The sequence below is a fragment of the Maylandia zebra genome, linkage group LG16 (assembly GCF_041146795.1).
Source record: "Maylandia zebra isolate NMK-2024a linkage group LG16, Mzebra_GT3a, whole genome shotgun sequence".
In the NCBI taxonomy this organism is placed as follows: Eukaryota; Metazoa; Chordata; class Actinopteri; order Cichliformes; family Cichlidae; genus Maylandia; species Maylandia zebra.
In genome coordinates, this window is record NC_135182.1 from 35,820,079 (window position 1) to 35,836,919 (window position 16,841).

Sequence of the window (16,841 nt, forward strand, 5' to 3'; positions counted from 1 at the left end):
TAGGCTAACCACGTTATTACATTAATGCATGTAAGGTGAACTAGCAAACATCATCATAGCTACATGCGGCTGTCTTCTTGTTTGATGGCAGATACTCCCTTCACCCTGGCTAAAAAGGCTAAAATGACCGAAGAAAAAGTGGAAAACAGCTGAACATGAGAGGTTTTTGGACAAAGTTTGTGTTTTTTCCATTGTTTAAGCACTGCTTCCAGCCAAGAGTGATGCCATATATGCCCCATAGCTGCAGAAAAGGCTAACATTGTTATCTTTTTACAAAAAACAGCTGAACATGAGAGGTTTTTGGACAAAGTTTGTGTTCTCCATTCTTTAAGAACCGGTTTGAGCACTGTTTAACCCTTTACAGCCGATCGGAGCGGGCACGCTCTGTTTTGCGTAACTATTTTTAAATCCTTGTAGCTCTGCAACCACGTAAGCTAGCGCAAATATTTATTTTGCATATGAAACCGGAGGAGTTGTACTTACATCTTATGCCATCAGCTTGTCCTCGGTCACGGTTTCCTTCCACATAAAGCTTTGCAAAAACTGCATAAAAAGCGCTTGCAGGAACAAAAACATAATATTCCAGAAACACGCTTTACCGATCCGATCAGCTGTTCATAACACTTCCTATGTTGGAATAGACGTCAGCGCGAACTTTTGCATTTCCGCCATTACCTGCCCGAAACCGGAAGTGACGTCATTTCGCGGAAATGTAGTCTTTTTTACTATCAGGGCCTATACTCGTCTTTTTAAAAGTTATCTTTGACTTTGTGACTTTCTGTGTCGTTTCTGGGATGCTTAGGACTCATATTGCACTGCTGGAAATAGTTTATTTTGATGCACATGCTGCTTTTTTGCAAATTTGCAGTATAATATTTATTTTCGTTTTTCCTGCAGTGTATAAAAATTGGTGTATTTCAAAAATAAAACTAAGAAGACACTCAAAATAAATTTCCTGTGGTGGGAAACTATTTTGTGCAACTTTTTTGTATTTACAGTTTTGAGGGATAAGCCTCTTAAATTTCTCTAACTACAAATATATGTTAAAAAAGCAAAAACGATTTTCAATTTTTTTGTAGTTTATTGCACTTTTTTGCAATTTATGTAATTACTATGCACTTAATGAATACATATGATTAAAATCTGGGCTATGATGGTTGTATATTATGTATAGCAACTTGAAATGCTCCCAAAAATGGCTCCACAGCATGTAAAAATATAATATAAGCTCTGGTGGACTTGGTTCTATGGTAGGTCTTAAAGGGTTAAGCACCGGCACCGTTTCAAAAGTACTGGTTTGGCACCGGTATCGGATAAAACCTAAACGATACCCATCCCTAGTCAGGGCTGAGATCAGGTTCAAAGAGTAAGTAAAGGTTCAGTAGCTGTGTAAAGCACGCAAAACCTTTGTTTCTCATGAGACGTGTCATTTACATACAGCACTGTGCCATCCATCACCCACCCCTCGTTCTGTTTGTCTCTGTATAATCTGCCACAGACTCTTGTGTCATTTGGCATAACTCAGCCAAATTTCAAAGATGATCATTTCTGATCAGTGTAGATAGGTAAAAAAAACATCAAATAGGCTCTAATTGTTGGCTTTGCACCAAAGTAGAAGAGCGTGATGCAAACTGCATCCAGGACAGAAGCGTCTGCACAGACAGCATGCTAACACAGAGCTGGTGAGGAACTGAGATTGTAGTGAGTGCCTGCTGAACCGAGCTCAGCAGCCAGAGCCTGATGAGTGGTCAGACTTACCGTGGACGCCGTGTTTCTCAAGTAGAAGCACTGTGGCGAGTCTTTGGGCTGATCTTGCTGTCAGTTTTGCGATCATACATAAAACCGCAAAGAAAGATGCGTCTTCATTATGATAGAGTGTACGGGACTGTAGCCACAGGTTTACAGAATTAACTGATAATTGGGTACAACAAGTAATTATGTAAATGCTGCATTACTTTTTAGAAGATGAAGGCGTAATGTGTAATACATAGTTGTTTTTTTGAGAAACTGTGTGGACATGACACTGGTTCATTCATTTAGTTGACTGCTTTTATGCTGTTTTTACACTTGAAAGGTTCAAGGGGCCGTTTTAAGGCTTAACACGAAAAAGAAAAGCTTTCCTCTGAAATCAGAATCAGAATCAGAATACTTTATTGATCCCTGGGGGAAATTATTTTTTGTTACAGTGCTCCATTTTAAACCAACATTAAGACAAGACAGACAATACACTAACTAAGAATAGTACAATATATACATATACATACATACATACATACATAAGTCACTCATAAATAAATATTTGGAAAAGAAACATGTGTAGTTGTAGCAGCAAACAGTGTGTTAAGTGGATGCGTTGTACAGGGAGATGGCCACAGGCAGGAATGATTTCCTGTGTCGTTCAGTGGTGCTTTTCGGTAATCTCAGTCTCTCACTGAACGAGCTCCTGTGACTGACCAACATGTCATGGAGTGGGTGGGAGGTGTTATCCAACATTGTCTTTATCTTGGACAGCATCCGCCTCTCCGACACCACCTTGAGGGAGTCCAGCTCCATCCCCACAACATTGCTGGCCTTACGGATCAGTTTATTAAGTCTGTTGGCATCTGCGACCCTCAGCCTGCTCCCCCAGCATGCAACAGCATAGAGGATCGCACTGGCCACCACAGACTCATAGAAAATCCTCAGCATTTTCCGGCAGATGTTGAAGGACCTCAGTCGCCTCAAAAAATAGAGACGACTCTGGCCCTTCCTGTAAAGTGCTGTGGTGTTTTTAGCCCAGTCCAGTTTATTGTCAATGTGTACTCCAAGGTATTTATAGTCCTCCACAATGTCAACACTGAGCCCCTGGATTGAAACAGGGGTCAAGTGTTTCCTGGTCTTCCTGAAGTCCACGATCAGTTCCTTGGTCTTTGCCACGTTGAGCTGCAGATGATTCTGCTCACACCACGTGACAAAGGAGTCGACCACAGCCCGGTACTCTGTCTCATCATCCCTGCTGATGCATCCAACCACCGCAGAGTCATCAGAAAACTTCTGAAGATGGCAGGTCTCTGTGCAGTGGCTGAAGTCTGTGGTGTAGAGGGTGAAGAGGAAGGGGGAGAGGACAGTCCCCTGTGGTGCCCCTGTGTTGCTGATCACCTTGTCAGACACACACTGTGGGAGACGTACATATTGTGGTCTTCCTGTCAGGTAATCAACAATCCAGGACACCAGAGAAGCATCCACCTGCATCGCTGCTAACTTATCACCCAGGAGGGTCGGCCTGATGGTGTTGAAAGCACTGGAAAAGTCAAAAAACATGACCCTCACAGTGCTCGCCGGCTGGTCCAGATGGGTGTAGACACGATTGAGCAGGTAGATGATGGCGTCCTCTGTTCCGAGACGAGGCTGATAAGCGAACTGAAGGGGATCCAGATGTGGTCTTACTATGGGTCGCAGCTGGTCCAGGATGAGCCTTTCCAGGGTCTTCATGATGTGGGAGGTCAGTGCCACGGGCCTGTAATCCTGGGGGCCACTGGGACGAGGCGTCTTTGGTACAGGGATGAGGCATGATGTCTTCCACATCACCGGGACCCTCTGCAGACTCAGACTCAGCATAAACAGTTTATGAAAGACTCCACACAGCTGGGGGGCACAGGCCTTGAGGACAAGGGGACTCACTCCGTCTGGTCCAGCAGACTTGCCTGAGTGAAGTCTCCTCATTTGCATCTCAACCTGGTATTGAGTGAAGGTGATGGGTGGGGGAGGGGTGTCAGGAATCTCACAGGAGGCAACATGTGAAGAGAGAGGCTGGCACAGTGGTGTGGCTCTGGATTCCAGGCTGACTGCAGGTGAGGTTGTGGGGGTGGGAGCAGACACTGTGGTGTCGAATCTATTGAAAAACAGATTCAACTCGTCGGCTCTATTCTCACCTCCCTCAGCTCCCCTGCTGTTGGTTGGCCTGAATCCAGTGATGGTCTTCATGCCCCTCCACACCTCTCTCATGCTGTTCTGCTGGAGTTTCCACTCCAGCTTCCTCCTGTAATTGTCCTTAGCCTCTCTGATCTTGTCCTTTAGTAACACCTGGACCTTCCTCACCTCCTCTTTGTTGCCCCCTCTGAAAGCCCTCTTCTTGTTGTTGAGGAGGGCTTTGATGTCCTTAGTCACCCACGGCTTGTTATTTGGGTAACAATGAACAGTCTGAGCTGGAACAATGGAGTCGGTGCAGAAAGTTATGTAGTCTGTGATACACTCAGTAAGCCCATTGATGTCCTCGGCGTGAGGCTCACAGAGTGTTTCCCAGTCGGTCACCTCGAAACAGCCCTGTAGTTCCGCTATTGCCTCCTCTGACCACCTCCTAACAGTCCTGGTGGTCACAGGTTCCCTCCTCACAATTGGCACATAGCGGGGGGTGAGGTGAATCAGGTTATGATCTGACCTACCAAGTGGGGGGAGGGAGGAGGAGCTGTATGCATCCTTGACGTTAGCATACAGTAAGTCTAAAGTTTTCTCTCCCCTGGTGGGACAGTCCACATATTGTTTGAATGTTGGTAGTGTATTGTCCAGTGATACATGGTTGAAGTCACCCGAGATCACAATAAAGGCACTCGGGTGCTGAGTCTGTAGCCGAGCTATGGCAGAGTGGATAGTGTCACATGCAGCTGTGGGGTTAGCAGAGGGGGGAACATAAACAGCCACCAAGATGACGTGAGAGAATTCCCTGGGTAAATAATACGGCCTGAGTCCAACAGCACACAGTTCAGTGTCCGGGCAACAAATCCTTTCTTTGATTGTTATGTTGGCAGGGTTACACCACCGGTTGTTAACTAAAACAGCAAGCCCACCTCCTTTATGCTTACCGCTAGCGGAAAACGGTCCGAGGAGCGAAGAGCGAGTGAAGCAGCAGCCAGAGGCAAAGTCTGAAAGACGTTCATGAAGCTTTTTGTCACAATTACTTTAAAAAGGACAAAAACTTCTGTGTAAAACATAAAGAAATGAGTTTTTTCGCTGTACTCTACATTTACAGTGAGTAGTGCCTCTGTGTCATTGTGTGGAGCACCGTGTGCTTGTTTATGGAGCCTCTCCCTTAATTTCATTTATCGTTGTCCAAAAAATGAGCAACTGTTTTAATCAAATTTCATTCTGGCATCATTTCAAATCCCTGTAACTCACACAGTGCTTTATAAAAGAGAGTCACTGACACCGCTGCACTACTGCAGGTTGGTACAGTGCAGTCCAGCTGCACGCTGCCATTCAGTGCCATGAATGAGCGCACGCCTCCCCGACTGTCACGCAGCATGTAACAGCAGGGCCTGATGCCTTTTGTTCTAATATATATCTAATATATATTGTGCTTTTTTATTCTTTTTCTGTATTTTGTCTTATTTATTATTTTAATTTTAGATTTTTTTGTCACGCAGCCAAAAAAAAGTCTACTTAAAACTAATGAAGACCTCTGGGGCTTGATACTGTCGGCCCAGGCGTGCATGTTTTCACATATGCAGGGAAGAGATGACTTTCTCACCTTTGTACACAAACAGGTGGATGTTTTTTCATCCACATTAATGAGCGACCGCCAGCTCTGTCATCCACATTAGTCAGGTAGACTCGACAACAGGTCTTCACTTTAATGAGTGTCTTTATGGCAATATTAAGGCCGCTGCTTTCATTCCATTTGTTCCTCTAACAGGATTGAATTTGCACATTTTCAAGCTGCTATTATGCACGACAGAGCCACTGATCTCAAAAATTCCGTTAATTGCTAAGATTCTAGAGAAGATCGTGGCTAAGCAGCTTACAGCAGTTTTAGATAAATATAGTATTTTCGACAAATTTCAATCTGGCTTTGGTAAAGTTCATTCCACTGAAACAGCCCTTCTTAGAGTTTCTAATGACATTTTGTTACAAAGCGATGCAGGTAAATGTTCTGTTCTCTTAATGTTGGATCTTACGGCGGCCTTTGATACTGTTGACCACTATATTTTACTTAACAGGCTGAAACACTGGGTCGGTGTCTCTGGGACTGCATTGAAATGGTTCTCCTCGTATCTCTCTGACCGATTTTCCTCTGTGGCAGTTTCTAAGTATAGATCATCTTCTGCGTCTCTGTCTTTTGGTGTGCCACAAGGCTCTGTGCTGGGGCCTTTATTGTTTCTAGTTTATTTACTCCCTCTCCAGCACATTCTGAGCCCTTTTGAGGATATTTGTTACCATTGTTATGCGGACGATATCCAACTCTATATGTCTTTTAAACCGGAGGAGGCTTCTAAGCTGCGGCTTTTAAATGTGTGCTTGGAAACCATTAAAGGCTGGATGGCTGAAAACTTCCTCCAACTAAATGAAAATAAAACCGAAGTCCTCTTATGTGCCCCAGATAGACATAGACCCAGTATAATAATAATAATAATAATAATAATAATAATAATAATAATAATACATTTTATTTAAATAGCGCCTTTCAAAGCACCCAAGGGCACTGTACAACAGATAAAAACTGGAAATATACACAATGATAAAAATAGAAGATAAAAGTTAAAACATACAGAAATTTAAGAATAGGCAATTTTAAACAGATGAGTTTTGAGGGTGGACTTAAAAAGAGAGAATGAGCTAATATTTCTGAGGTCCGGGGGTAGGGAATTCCAAAGTCGAGGGGCAGAGCAGCTAAAGGCCCTCCCTCCCATTGTGATCAGACGAGCAGAGGGAACAGAGAGAGAAAGAGAAGATGAAGATCTGAGGCAGCGGGATGGGAGCTTCATCTGTAATAAGTCAGAGAGGTACGGTGGAGAGAGAGAATGAATAGCCTTGAATGTATACAGAATTATTTTAAAATGGATGCGAAATTTGACCGGGAGCCAGTGAAGTTGCTTCAGGATTGGGGAGATGTGGTGGGTAGAAGAAGTCCTAGTAATAATACGGGCAGCAGAGTTCTGGACAGGTTGAAGCTTGTTGATAGATTTTTGTGTGAGGCCAAATAATAATGAGTTGCAGTAGTCAATTCTAGAGATAACAAGATTATGGATGAGAATGGCAGTGGCGTGAGGTGTGAGGAAGGGGCGGAGGCGATTAATGTTACGGAGTTGGAAATATGCTGCACGTGTAATATTATTGATATGTGAGTTAAAGGATAATGTGCTATCGAGAATGACACCCAAGCTTTTCACAGAGGGAGAGATAGGGACCAGCGAGTTATTGAGGGTGAGAGAGAAATTGTTAATTCTGGATAGCAGTCGTTTGGTGCCAACCAGAAGAAGAATATTATTATTACCATATTATTGAACTTTTACAGCCCTATGCCCCTAGTAGGTCTCTGAGGTCGAGTAGTCAGGGCCTACTTGTCACTCAGTATACGAGACTGAAAACTAGGGGTGATAGAGCTTTTGCTACTGTGGCCGCCAGACTGTGGAATTCCCTTCCTCAGAACTTACGATCCGCTGATTCATTGATTACTTTTAAAAAACAGCTAAAAACACATCTTTTTAAAATTGCTTTTTGCTAACTTTGTTTGTATCTTGTTTTTTTGTTGTTGTTTTTTTATAATCTGTTATATCTTGTAAAGCACTTTGTGATTTCTATCTAGAAATGTGCTATATAAATAAAATTTTACTTACTTACTTACTTACTTACACTGGCAAAGCAGCCAAAATCCATCCTTGTGCACAAATCGAGCTTTTCGTAGTGTCTAATTATTCGTCTGTTTATACTGCAAATCAACAGGAACTCTGGATACTGACGCAGTGAAAGCAGCACACAGACGAATGAAAACTATAGTTGAGTTAATCCTTTTGTTCATTTCACCCTGAGGACCGTCCACTCCTGTCGGTCACCTCACATTTTCTCCATCCACAGCTGTTACCTGGGTCAGTGACCATGTGCTCCATCTTCTTCTTTAAAAGTCTGAGAGGTTTCATATCTGAAATTACAGCACAGGTCACACTCAGCTTTGCATGCATCCAGAAACGGAAGGCTGATGGTGAGAACACTTATTCATGTGTGGATCATACATACAGTCACATTTATGAAACACGCTACCTGCCTGCCTCCAAAACCTGATTTTTACAAGCAAAATACTGACATTTAAAGATATAAAGGACAACAGCAGTTCTCTGTTCAGTTTGTGTCTTTTGCCACTTCAGTGATGTTGAACTGATAATGTGTGATATCACAAATAAACTGTTTTTGTAAGAAAAAGCACGATCACCTCCATATTCGAAATCATTTGTAATTTTAATGCGTAAACATCAGAGGAACAAAAACTGCCCGTGCATGGTGATGGTTAGAGCCCCTGTGCTTAAAGGGAGTGAAAGAATCAATGTTATTGGCTGCAATTATCGCCGTCTCTAATACCCCCGTAGTGTTTGTCCGATCCCAAGAGTGACCACAGACACAGCTGTGCTTCAAATATTCCACCTGGAAGTTTGTGTGAGGAAGGATTCATGGACGGAAAGTTCTGAAATGAAGCTCTCAGATTCCAGCCGAACTTTTATCTTTCTTTGTCACTCGTCTCCGATGGCGCCGATAAAGTTGTTCTTAGCCAGAGTAAATAAAAGTCTGTGAAAAGAGTTCACGTTGTGTCCATAAAAATTTGATGCATATAATAGAAGCTGGAGAGAACCAGCCTGTCCGAGGTGTGCAGAGCGTTACAGTAAGGCTGTGGGTTTAAGGTTCGCCTTAATATGACCTCTGCTGCTCAGCACTTTAGCCCATCTCAATTAGTCACCCATATGTTTGATGAGCCAGGTCACCAGGCTGAGGAAGTCTTCACCTGTGGGACCCCACCTGCCCCTGCTGCAGTGTGCTCCTGCTAATGAAGGCTTTTCAGTGATACTGCTCGGGGAGCAGGTACTCCATTCCAATTAAAAAGTGTAAATTTAACAAAGATAGCTGACTGTCGACTTCAGCGCTTATCCAGACTGTTGTTATGGAAGAGAAAGCATGAAGACAGCACACATGAAGCCGACGATTTTAAAGGAAAACAAAAGATAGATTTTTTGCACCAGTGTTTAAATCAACAGCAGAACAAATCTGTGTGGATTCACAGAATTAAAACAGCACAGGTCCCAGAACTAGTGTGAAACACTCTGCAAAGCGCCAGTTTGATTGTGACTCACATGCATGCAAACTTTGATGGCAGCAGAGTATCCTTGAGGGTACGACTAGTTTTACGGCAGCAGTGCCATCACATGCTGGCAGAGCGGTTGGCGAGAACAAGATCAGTTGCAGAGCTTTGTGCTCTGTGCCATTTTGAGAGTGGGGACATTAACGGAGGCAATGCTTCACAAAGGGCAGCGGAGTACACGATGAGGGGGTATGTCAGCATGTTTAGCTGAAAAAGACCAAGATGCCCTTTTACCCTCGAGAGAGCGAACGTCCATGGAAGCAGTTTGTGTCGTTTTACTTCAGCAGCGTTCGTAAATCTGAGGCCTGTTAAAGTAATCAGCTGGGAGTTGGCTGACGTGACAATTAAAGCGTTATATTTGAATATTGTTGAATGAAGAGAATCTGATAAGAAGCTATGAAATATTCTCATTTTCGGCACAAAACGAATGCGTTTCTGGCCGTAAAGCGAACGACTCCCAAATCTAATTTCCTGTCAATATGTTCTACCCGCCCCATCTGACGGTTCCCCCTCTTCTCTCTGTCTCTCACTTACCTGATGGCCAGTTGTTGCTTCCGCACGCTGCGCTGCTTTAATCAACACCTGTCCTGTTAATCCCACTATGGCAGAGGGCTAATGTGATGTCACTTACAAACCTGTCCTGCTAAGAGCTGAGACTACAGAGCTGCTTCCCCACCACGACCACCCGCACCCCTCGGCCCTCCACGAGCCTGCAGAGTCCCCGAGGGTGTCGTCTGATGGATTCTTGCCTTTCTGCCAGTGGCGCTGTCATTTACTCCCCAACATCTGGGTTAAGCAGTCAAGTGGGCGGCAGGGGTGACGTCAAAGTGACGTCACCGATCTCCGATCTAACAGCCGTGTTTTCTTTACGTTTTTAGGTCATAATTAAATCAGGACCTGGAAACTTCTACGGGCTCGCCATCTATGCAGACTTCATCTACTGGTCAGACTGGGCCCGCAGGTCTGTGCTGCGATCAAACAAGTACACAGGCGGCGACACCAAAGTACTTAGAGCAGATATTCCCCACCAGCCAATGGGAATTATCACTGTGGCCAAGGATACCAACAACTGTGAGTGTTTGAACATCTGGGATACGGCGAATTTCATAGCCACTGTATGCAGAGTCGTTTCTGCAAATATTTGTGTGTTGTGTGTTTGCACGAGCCGTGGCGTGTTTTTGGCCGGATATTAGACACATTAATGTTGTTTTGGATCATTGACTGAAAGACGAGGCTGGTAAATGTAGTCAGAGCGCGTCTGTGTCTGTTCTCGATACAGTTTCTTCCCACACTGACGTTTGTTTCGCTTCAGTAACATTTAGACCAATCCTGATCAGTCTCAATGTTTGATCACATTACATCAATAATCAACAGGTACACATTTCACGTGTGTTCTACCCAGATGTGTGTATATAGAAGATACCCAACAGAAAACATATATGTAAAAGTGAATCTTAATTTAATGCAGAAAACACCAGGGCTGATAAATGAAAGTGGTCTTATTTAGAGCAGCTAGAAACTTAAGCCTCAGAGGTAATTAATATAAAAAGTGACTTTTGTTATAAAGGGAGTCTCTTAAGTGTCATAAAAAGTTTAATTTCCAAGTAGGGCAGAGGGATGTGGGTGTAAGTGCGCCCCATTGGCTGGACTTTGATGCCACATTTTTCCAGATTTAGGTTGAAATTTAAGGAATTTAAAACTCACTTTATACTTTTTTGTCTTTACATTTATCATAACCATATATCCTCTTTATAAATAATTACATATTTAGCTAAGTTACACAACAGATGAGTGTTGTCAACTTTAAATATTGACGTACTCACAGCAGGATGATGTCCAGTCACGCGCACACACTGTACTGACAGAAGTAACGGCTCGTCTGCCGTCACACGAGCTCGACACGCCATCCTTAATCCACACAGTTTAATATGATTTATTATGAACCTTTGCAGCTATAAGAGTTTTTCAGTTCTTCTGGGAAAGCTTTCCATAAGGTTTAGGAGTGTTTATGGGAATTCTTTAACAATTAAGAAGCACATTTGTGATCTCAGACCCTGATGTCGGACGAGAAGGCCACGTCTGACGTCCTGTCAGGTTGAGGTCAGGACTCTGTGCAGGCCAGTCTAAGCTGCTGTTGTTCCCAATCGCTTCCACTTAGTTATAATTACACTTAACTCTGGAATATTCAGTGCCAGGACCTCGGACTCACAAAGTAACATTTTCATTCTTGACTTATTTTGGACAAAATCCTGCGAACAACACGTTGTAATTCCTGCTGCATGCTACAGCATCAGGCAGGTTGTTCCTTTTTTAAGTATGTTTTAAGCTGTATGTGTATATATGCGAAAAAAATCTATAAATATTAGCAACCTAGCATCACTATGTGGTTGCTGCTCAACACGAGGATGTTATAATATGTCATGAATAATTAACTTTTTGTTTATATAAATTAGATACCAAATAATTGGCAAAAAGGTGCTTTCATCCCATTGCTAGGTAGTTGCCAAGCAACCAGATGATGTGTCATAATATGCAAAGTCATCCAAAGTTGAAGTTTTCTGATATAACATAGATGTTGTCATTAGATAAAACATGCATGCCTTTATAAGATGTTGTGGGTAATTCTGAAATGCTGCATAAATGCTGTCAGCCATATTGTTAGGCAGCTGCTAAGCAACATGATGATAACATCTGGTATAGATATTGATAGAGACCTTCAGACAGTACAGGGGAAAGAAGCTGCTCTGGAAGCCGTTTTGAAATAAGTCATGTTGTTGCTGATGTCAGTGTGAAGTCTGCTGAAGGTAAGCCACTCGACTTTAGGATTGTGTTTTAAAACAACATCACTGTGACTGCTTTAAAAGCCGGACTTGCTTCTGTTTGATTCTTATTGAAGGTCAGCTGTCCCCATGCAGACACATGAACGGAGGCTGCGGCGACCTTTGCCTGCTGACCCCGTACGGGAGGGTCAATTGCACTTGCCGTGGAGAGCGTGTGCTTTTAGACGACAACAGATGTGTGTGTAAGTCATCAGGATTACTTTGCCTACATTTACGAGCTCGGTGTAACCCGGCCTCTGCCCGTCTCTTTACATAAACTGACATTTTTGAACTCCGTCCTCGCTACATAACTACACACAATCAAACAGCTGTGCTTTTACAGCACGTGCAGAGGTTCAGCATGAGCTACTGCATGTTGCCGTGCACAATATTTGAGTATCAGAAAAGTCGAGAGGAGCAGGTTGTTTTCCACGTATAACGTCGAGTCACGAGGCAACATGGCAGCAGCGTTTGCGTCTAATGTGACATTGCTGCTTGAATATGAAATGCAGTGATGGTAGACCATATGGTGGGTGGAGCTGTTCAAACGAGGAAAGTTTGGCCAGCTTGAACGTGGCAAGTGACTCGGAGCTGGACGATCGCTTGGATGTCATGGCAGACGATGGCAGGCTTCTTACCCACACTCCAGTCTGACTCATTAGGAGGAAGTTTGGCATTTTTGACTTGCAAAGCTGCAAGTAGCAGTTCAGAGGACGGCTGATCAAAGTCTGTGAAAGTTGCTGGAATTTTAATTCATGCCTGGAGAAAATCACGACAAATTTCATGTTATGGCGCTGTACACCAAATCGACCATCAGTGCAGCATCATGATATTCTCCACAATTCGCAGCCGGCCGACTGAAAGTGTGTTATTGAACGCAGCGTTTTCATACTGACCGAATGTAAATGTCGCTCCATGCTGGAACACAGTTGTGCAATAATATTTCCACACTCTTCCTTTGCAGCAGAGAATTCCTCCTGCAACATCTACACTGAGTATGAGTGTGGGAATGGAGAATGCATCGACTTCCAGCTGACCTGTGATGGAATTGCCCACTGCAAAGATAAATCAGATGAGAAGATGCAGTACTGTGGTAAGAGCCTCAAAAAGCACGTTAGCTTGGTCTGGAGTTCTTATAAGAGCTAAATGTCACCATACTGGAGTTTAACACATACATGCAATTCTATTTGTTTAGACAACCGGAGCTGCCGGAAGGGTTTTCGGCCCTGCTACAACCAGCGGTGCGTGGCCACCAACCGCTTCTGCGACGGGATCGATGACTGCGGGGATAACTCCGACGAAGCATTGTGTAGCAGTAAGTTACAGCCCTGTGATCTGCTGGGCCATCCATCCTCCTATCCATCCGTGAAGGCAGAACCCAGTTACACTACTGCTTCTGTCAGTGTTTCACGCTGGACCCCATGCTGTGCTGAGCCTTTGCTCTCCAATGAGCCACGAGATCATAGCGAGTGCAAAAATTCAAAGAATCTTACCCCAAAAGTTGATTCTGGGAGCCTGTACGGTGTTTTCTTTATTCCAACAGAGCGCAGTGATTTTATTTAATGTGAGTATTTAGTTTAAAGGCAGAAACATACTGAGGTGTTTATATCAAGCTGCCTGAGCAGACAGTAGCAGCTTTATAACAGAGCTGAGTTTACCTGACTACATGTTGTACCTTCATCAGCGTTTTCTTTTCATGGGACATGAAACAAAAACTTTTTTACATAATCAAAATAGCAGAAAATGGCAGATTGATGATGCAGAAAAATGAAATGGACATGGGAAGAAAAATGAAGCGCACACAAGGTCATGGCATTCAGGTAGCTGTTAGCACTCCACCTGCACAGATGAGTCCAAGTATTGCTCCGAGCTGCACGAGTGCTGCTTTTGTTCCCGTCTCTCTTTGAAATGCTGATCTTCTACCGTAGATGTCACGTGCGGCTCATCAGAGTCGTCGTGTAAAGACGGGAGCTGTATGCCCAGCTCAGCGTGGTGCAACCAGGTCATTGACTGCGCCGACGCCTCGGACGAGAAAAACTGCAGTAAGTCCTCCATCGCAGTTAAAGCACACACAGACACACACAGCAGTGGCATTGTGACGAGTTGTGCTTCTGTGTTTTGTATTCAGACCACACCGACTGCTCTCACTTTTACAAGCTGGGAGTGAAAGAAAAAGATTTCATCAGCTGCAACTCCACCTCGCTGTGCATCCACGCCTCGTGGATCTGCGATGGCGCCAATGATTGCGGCGACTACGCTGACGAGACCAACTGCCAGGGTGAGCGCAGGCACGCACAAAGACACACATTTTGCCTCTTCGTTCGCAGGCAGATCGAGGAAGCCGGCATCAATTAGAAAAGACTTAAGACAGATCTCGTTTTCAGAGACGATTATGACAGAGGAATGAGAGCTCCAGAGAGAGCTTAGGAAAGATAATGATCTCAATCGCTGCTAAAGCCCAGCGCACTGACTTGGTTTTGTTGCTTGTGCCAGTTTCCCATGGGCAGAAGTGTGAGGAGGGACACTTTGCGTGTCCAAGCGGGAACTGCATTTCCAGCGTGTGGCTGTGCGACGGCCAAAAGGACTGTGAAGACGGAGCAGATGAATTCCAATGCGGTAGGCCAACAAATCTTCGCCCTCTCAGAAGAGCTTCCCCAGAATAAACTGAAATAACAGATGAGGTATTTTATTCCCGCACACAACGCTGTCAGCGCTTGCAAGGATATTTATTTTCTATTAACTAGAAGCTGTTTGTTGTAATGTTTTTGTCATTTAAATAGATCCAGGCCTGCAACAAATATCACGTTAAATATATAAATAGGAGGCAGAAAGACAAGAGATGATTGTTTATCGCGCCATGAGGCAATTCCTTCTCACTTTGTTTTGCTTAGCCTGATTGTGCGTTTGAGATTTCTCAAGTGGGTGTTGCTGCTTGTTTGAAAGTCTAATTCTGACCCTGAATTCAGAGCGAGGCGGTGGTAGACGCACCATTTTCCCCTGCTCTCTTTGAATTATAATATACAGCCCTTCCAGTGTAACAATTAATTAATGAGCCATCACTCACTGAAGCGGTTACACTGAAGATGGAAATATGGGTTCACTGGAAAGCGGTGACATATGAAAGGATTACACAGTACAATGCCACTCCTCTGCTTCCCTCACCAGAGGCTGCGAGAGCGTTTATTCTTCTGCTTTCGTGCATGCTAATGTGTTCAGAACTTAATGCAAACTCGAGATCTCTCCAATTAAACAGGAGGACCGTAGTTAAGTCGTGGTATGGATTAACGTAATTTGCCCACAAAATGAGAAGCTTGTACACACGTCCGTTCACATGTCAGTGCTTCTGGCGTCAGGGAAAAACGAGCCGGGTGCTTTAATGCGGGTGGTGGTTCGCGGCGTCGTAGGTAATTGGACCTGATGAAGTTATGCGCACACACACGCAGGGTGGAAACCGTTGCTGACTTGATTGGCGCTGTCAGTTCATTGCATCGTCTCAGGCTGCGTGGCCTGTGGGCGGAGTCGCTAAGCAGTCGGCTGTGCTCAGCTCTGCCTTCTCTGTGAGGTAAACGAGCACTTTCACACTCACAGGTCCGCGTCAGCTACTTCTCCTCCCAGCATCCTCCTCTGTCGCACCAACCATCTGCATCTCCACAAACCTCCTCGTTTCCTCTTGCTTGGCAGCTCCATCTTCATCCTCTCTCCCTCATCTCTGCTCGTGTCGCGCCTGATCCCCTCCAGTTGTGACGCCCACCTCCAGGCTCCTTACATGTTCTCCTCCCGTCTCCCCTCGTCCACACGAGTACTCTGTTTTGTTTCTACTGGCTTTCATTGCTACCCTCTGCAGGGATTCCTCCACCTGCTCTAAAAATCACAGTGTCACCTGTAAACACGAGAGACTCCGCTTCTCCGTCATCACTGCAAACAAGAAGGCAGTCATCCTGTATCCCACCCCCACCTTGTACCCACCTGTCGCGCCTACTCAAAGGTGGCAAAAGTACAGCCTGTCTGAAGTACAGATACTAGTGTTTAAAAATACTCCAGGAAAGTACAGAAAATTCTACTTTCTTATTCTACCTACCTCTGCTCCTACTGCACACCTCAGCCAATCATCTGCTTTCTCTGAGAGACAGAGTGAAGCTCTGACCTCCTCTAAACGTCTCCATCAGCACGCTCAAATCAAACCTCACATCTGAGGAGCTCTTTCTCAGCATGAAGCCACCTCTGCTCATCGTCACCTCTCTTCCTGTCCTAGCTTCAGCAGCTGATCAGCTGCATCCTCTGCAGTTACTCCAGCTCTGCACATCAGAGCATCAGCATCACATCGTTGAACATTAGCATCTAATTCAGCTGTTTCTGCGACTGATGAAAGGCATCCTGTGACTTCTATGATTCCTTGATCTTTGTAATCACTCCACAAACAGGTCACTGATGAATATTTCAGGAACTGTCAAACTTCTACTTCCTGTGACACATGACCTTTGCAGAACCAAACAGCTTCATGTTAGCATGCTGACATGCTAAACTGAGATCATGATGCCAAAAGTAGCTACACAGTTAGCATTTAGCATCCACGTGTCATTCAGAGTACAGCCTCAGCGATTTATTTTTAAACGAGCAGCTCGGCAGCAGCTTACATAATTAAGACAAACACAAATAAAATGCGAGCAAAGGACTTAAGTGCATGTCTTTGAAAGCATTTCTCTGCGATAACACAAATGTGGCCTTTCTTCCTGTGTAATTACCGAGGACTTCAGCCACAAACAATAGAAGAGGGAGTTCAGTGCAATTTTCAAGTTTAATGCATTTCCGAGTTATCAGATTTATTTTGTAAATTGCCTGCGAACGTTGTAGCAGATGCATAACACACAACACCATTTCCATTCCTTTAACTGGAAATGTGGTTTTGTGTGAAACGATAACGTCCC

General features: G+C 44.2%; 1 protein-coding gene across 2 annotated transcripts in view; it reads left to right on the plus strand.

The window, feature by feature from the left end:
* The window catches only part of lrp1bb (low density lipoprotein receptor-related protein 1Bb), a 262,406-nt gene that overhangs the window by 192,648 nt on the left and 52,917 nt on the right, over nt 1-16,841 (plus strand). For both annotated transcript variants that reach the window (XM_076875387.1, XM_076875388.1), the window contains 7 exons: nt 9,976-10,168; nt 11,994-12,119; nt 12,881-13,009; nt 13,112-13,231; nt 13,845-13,958; nt 14,045-14,194; nt 14,410-14,532. In XM_076875387.1, coding sequence (XP_076731502.1) covers nt 9,976-10,168; nt 11,994-12,119; nt 12,881-13,009; nt 13,112-13,231; nt 13,845-13,958; nt 14,045-14,194; nt 14,410-14,532 — 955 coding nt within the window. The remainder of the gene's footprint in view (nt 1-9,975; nt 10,169-11,993; nt 12,120-12,880; nt 13,010-13,111; nt 13,232-13,844; nt 13,959-14,044; nt 14,195-14,409; nt 14,533-16,841) is intronic.